The 3,536-nt window shown below is 37.2% G+C and overlaps 1 protein-coding gene across 2 annotated transcripts; it reads left to right on the forward strand.

Annotated features, from left to right (window-relative positions):
* The first annotated feature begins 204 nt into the window (after positions 1–204).
* Positions 205–1,826, forward strand: LOC145163239 (syntaxin-71-like). Of its 2 annotated transcripts, XM_079082092.1 has the most exons (7): positions 205–366; positions 461–586; positions 666–816; positions 889–1,052; positions 1,151–1,258; positions 1,367–1,443; positions 1,541–1,826. In XM_079082092.1, exons 1-7 carry the CDS (start codon positions 211–213, stop codon positions 1,554–1,556), a joined length of 798 nt encoding a protein of 265 aa, XP_078938218.1. In that variant the 5' UTR covers positions 205–210; the 3' UTR covers positions 1,557–1,826. The 2 variants fall into 2 exon arrangements, with proteins under 2 accessions (XP_078938218.1, XP_078938217.1); XM_079082091.1 differs by having other exon boundaries at positions 666–1,052.
* Positions 1,827–3,536: the final 1,710 nt, after the last annotated feature.

The following is a 3,536-nucleotide window of genomic DNA, read 5'->3' on the forward strand; positions in this document are numbered from 1 at the left end:
TGCATTAGCTTTTCAAAATATAGGAAATTAAAAATTCAGTGTTAAAACTTAAAAGAAAAAGAAAGAAGAAGTGTCCCTCCTTGTCCTCATCATCCGGAGAATGTTTGTGTTTTTACGGGTGATCACATATTGAGAAACAAGGGAGTTAACTATAAAATTTCTTTTTCTTTTTCCTTTCTCAATCAAACGCCACTTTTCCTTAAAAACATTATGAGTCTGATTGATATCGTGTTTCGTGTCGATGCAATATGCAAGAAATATGAAAAGTACGACATTGATAAGCAACGTGAGCTCAACGCTTATGGAGATGATGCATTTGCCTCTCTACTCGCTTCCTTAGATTCTCAAATTGAAGCTGCTTTACGTGTACAATTAATCGCTAATTTATTTTGCGTTACTTTATAATTATCGTCTCAATTGAGTACCAGTTTTGAGTTTTGATCTCGTCTATTCTCTTTAGAAATCAGAAAAGGCATCGATGGAGACAAATAGAGCTACTGTAGTCGCCATGAACGCTGAGATTAGAAGAATGAAAGTTCGATTGATGGAAGAAGTACCCAAACTAGAAAAGCTTGCCAAAAAGAAGGTCTCGAATTGTCTTTCTTTTCTTCTATTAAACAATTACAACAAAGATCGATGACACACATTAATGGAGTTACGTACAGGTGAAAGGGTTATCAAGAGAGGAATTAACAGCTCGTTGTGATGTGGTTCTTGCACTACCAGAGAGGATTCGAGAAATACCTGATGGAACCAGTACCACATTACTGTCAAATGCGTCTACATCTGCTACAAATAAGATTAAGTTTGATACAGGTTGCATGGCATGGATCCTTGTTATTTTATGTTTGTTATGTTTATTTAATTTAATTTCAACACATCATCCAGTAAGTGTAGATCGTATCTTTGGAGATAGTTATTTCCAACGAAGCGAAGAATCAAACCAGTTTAGATCAGAGTATGAAATGAGGAAAATAAAACAGGATGAAGGCTTAAACGTAATATCAGAAGGTCTTGATACACTAAAGAATTTAGCTCATGAAATGAACGAGGTTCTTTAATTGATCAATTAATTAGCCATCCTTATTTTACCTTTTCATCATCATATGTTAATAAACTATATTAGCTAAATACATAAAAACTTATGCAGGAATTAGATAAGCAAGTCCCCTTAATGGATGAAATCGAAGATAAGGTTGACAAAGTAACAAGTGATATTAGAAACACGAATATGAAACTTAGGCAGACTCTTTTAAAGGTAATTAGTCATTTTTATTATTGGACTTCAAATTTCTTAATTATGCTTGAAGTTTTTATGGAAAATTGGTGGTAGATCTTTGATGCATGTGTTTATGTGTACATGCAGGTGAGGTCTACACGGAACTTTATAATCGACATCATCTTATTATGTATAATTTTGGGCATCGCATCGTATTTGTACAAGTAGGTATTAACTATTCCGCAATTTTGTTTATATGTCATGCATATATCTAATTTAATTAATGTAATTAAATACTTGCTTAAACAATATTGATTGCAGTTTGTTGGACGACTAAAGCGAAATGAAGTATTAAAAGGATAGCTTATGCACAACATTGAAGGATGCAATTCAAATTTTGTTGTGTTCTCCTTCGGAATTTATGATTTTATTTTCTAACATGTTTAAAATATCTTTAGAAATATTTGCTGAGTTGTGGAGCTTAATTCTCCCTTTTAACTCATAGTTGCTCATGAGACTAAGCCTGGTTAGAACTCAGATTCGACATGAAATGCATCAAGGGTTAGTTTTATCATAGTTCCGGCTTTTCTTATTGACAGAATTTAGATGAACGCATGCTGGAATAAATAGATTCATTCAGTTTGTAGCCTAAGATAAACAATTGTAATTTGGTAGTCATTAATAAATCTCTCTCTCTCTCTCTCTCTCTCTCTCTCTCTCTCTCTCTCTCTCTCTCTCTCTCTCTCTCTCTCTCTCTCTCTCACACACACACACACACAAGTAGCAATCAATTTGCTTGTGTGAACTATGTTAAATATTTTGTTCTTGTTTTTTGCATTATTACTATGTGTGAAAAATCGTTTATCGTATGTTAAGGTCCTTAAATGATAATGATATTGCCCCTACCATAAAACATGCAATCAAGTTTGACCATTTGAGGGTATCTTCTAATTTCGTTAAATTTTAAAAAGATACCAACCATGTGACATCTCGACTCCCAAGTATAATATTATGTATTTACTTTTTGGGGTTTAACTGAGTAACTCGACGAGTTGTATGCCCAACTCGTCGAGTAGAGTCGGATTCGGATTGACCACGTGGGTTTAATGACCAACTCGATGAGTCAGAGAGTCGACTCGCCAGCCACCCCACTACCCTGTGTGAAACCCTAATCGATCAGATTGATTTGAGAGAGAGAGAGAGAGAGAGGTTAAATTGAGTGGTTTTGTGCATCTTTGGAAGGAGATTTGGAGAGCTTGGCGTGTTTGATCAAGGAGGGGTTGTAGATCCAGAGTTCTGCAGTGATTAGCTTCAGTGCAAAGGTAAAAAGTTTCTATATTGACCTTTCCTTTGTGAGATCTTAGTTTAGGGAGGTTTTTAGGGTTTTCTCCCATCCATCTTTTGACAATGAGTTATTTGAGCATATTATGAGGTTCAAACCTCAGATCTGGACTCTAGGAGGACTTGAGAGCCCAAAGATCCGAGCTTTATTGAGCTAGAGACAAGCTTTTGTGCATTTAACCCTTGTTGAAGTTTGTATTGGCATTATGAGCCTATTATGCCATGCATGAACGTAAAAGGTCGCAACTTTACGTGACATTCGAGCCTTGGGATGCTAGATCTAGAGTTTAGAGTCGTAGATTTGCCTTTAAACGTCTGAATAAGAATATAGACTGAATGGACTCGCCGAGTCAATGAGCTGACTCGACGAGTCGGCTAGGGTTTTCCCCGATGAGTCTGGACATCAGTAACTCGGCGAGTTGATGAGACAACTCGACGAGTTAGGTTTGGTTTTCGCGACTTTTATGAAGGAACAAGGGGACTCGACGATTCAACTAGGTGCACTCGACGGGTCGGGTCAACATGGACAGTTGACTCGAGTGTTGACTTTAGTTGACCTTAGGGTTTGGTCAAGGCAGGAAGTATGGAGACCATGGAGGGGTAGAATGGTCTTCTACCCATTGCAAGAGTTAGAGGGATAGAGAATAGCCTTGGGTTTATTTAGAATCGTGAATGTAGTGTTAATTAGAGATACTTATTATATATTTTAGGCGGAGGCTAGATCGGTGATTCGCGTACGAGATTTATTTGCTTGCTTACAAGGCGAGTCTTCTCACTATACTTACCTAGAGTGGTGATTTATGTGTGACCGGACGGTCTTATGTGCTTATATTGAGTATTGTGATATCCTGCATTATGTCTTTGTGATTTATGATGTGTATTATTCTGAGCTTACTGAGTTAGGACAGGAGGGTCCACTCGAGTTGTGGGACCGGAGGGTTCCACTGAGACACATTGACCGGAGGGTCTTATTCCA

Source organism: Lactuca virosa, chromosome 3, assembly GCF_052849685.1.
Source record: "Lactuca virosa cultivar CGN04683 chromosome 3, Lactuca_virosa_CGN04683_v6, whole genome shotgun sequence".
NCBI classification, from domain to species: domain Eukaryota; kingdom Viridiplantae; phylum Streptophyta; class Magnoliopsida; order Asterales; family Asteraceae; genus Lactuca; species Lactuca virosa.

Bases quoted from the DNA above. Each gene is read 5' to 3' on its own strand.
- LOC145163239 (XM_079082091.1), top strand. From the start codon at position 211: ATGAGTCTGATTGATATCGTGTTTCGTGTCGATGCAATATGCAAGAAA. The intron at 587-665 runs GTCTCGAATTGT...AGTTACGTACAG, and splicing joins AAAAGCTTGCCAAAAAGAAG to GTGAAAGGGTTATCAAGAGA. The intron at 1,259-1,366 runs GTAATTAGTCAT...GTGTACATGCAG, and splicing joins TTAGGCAGACTCTTTTAAAG to GTGAGGTCTACACGGAACTT.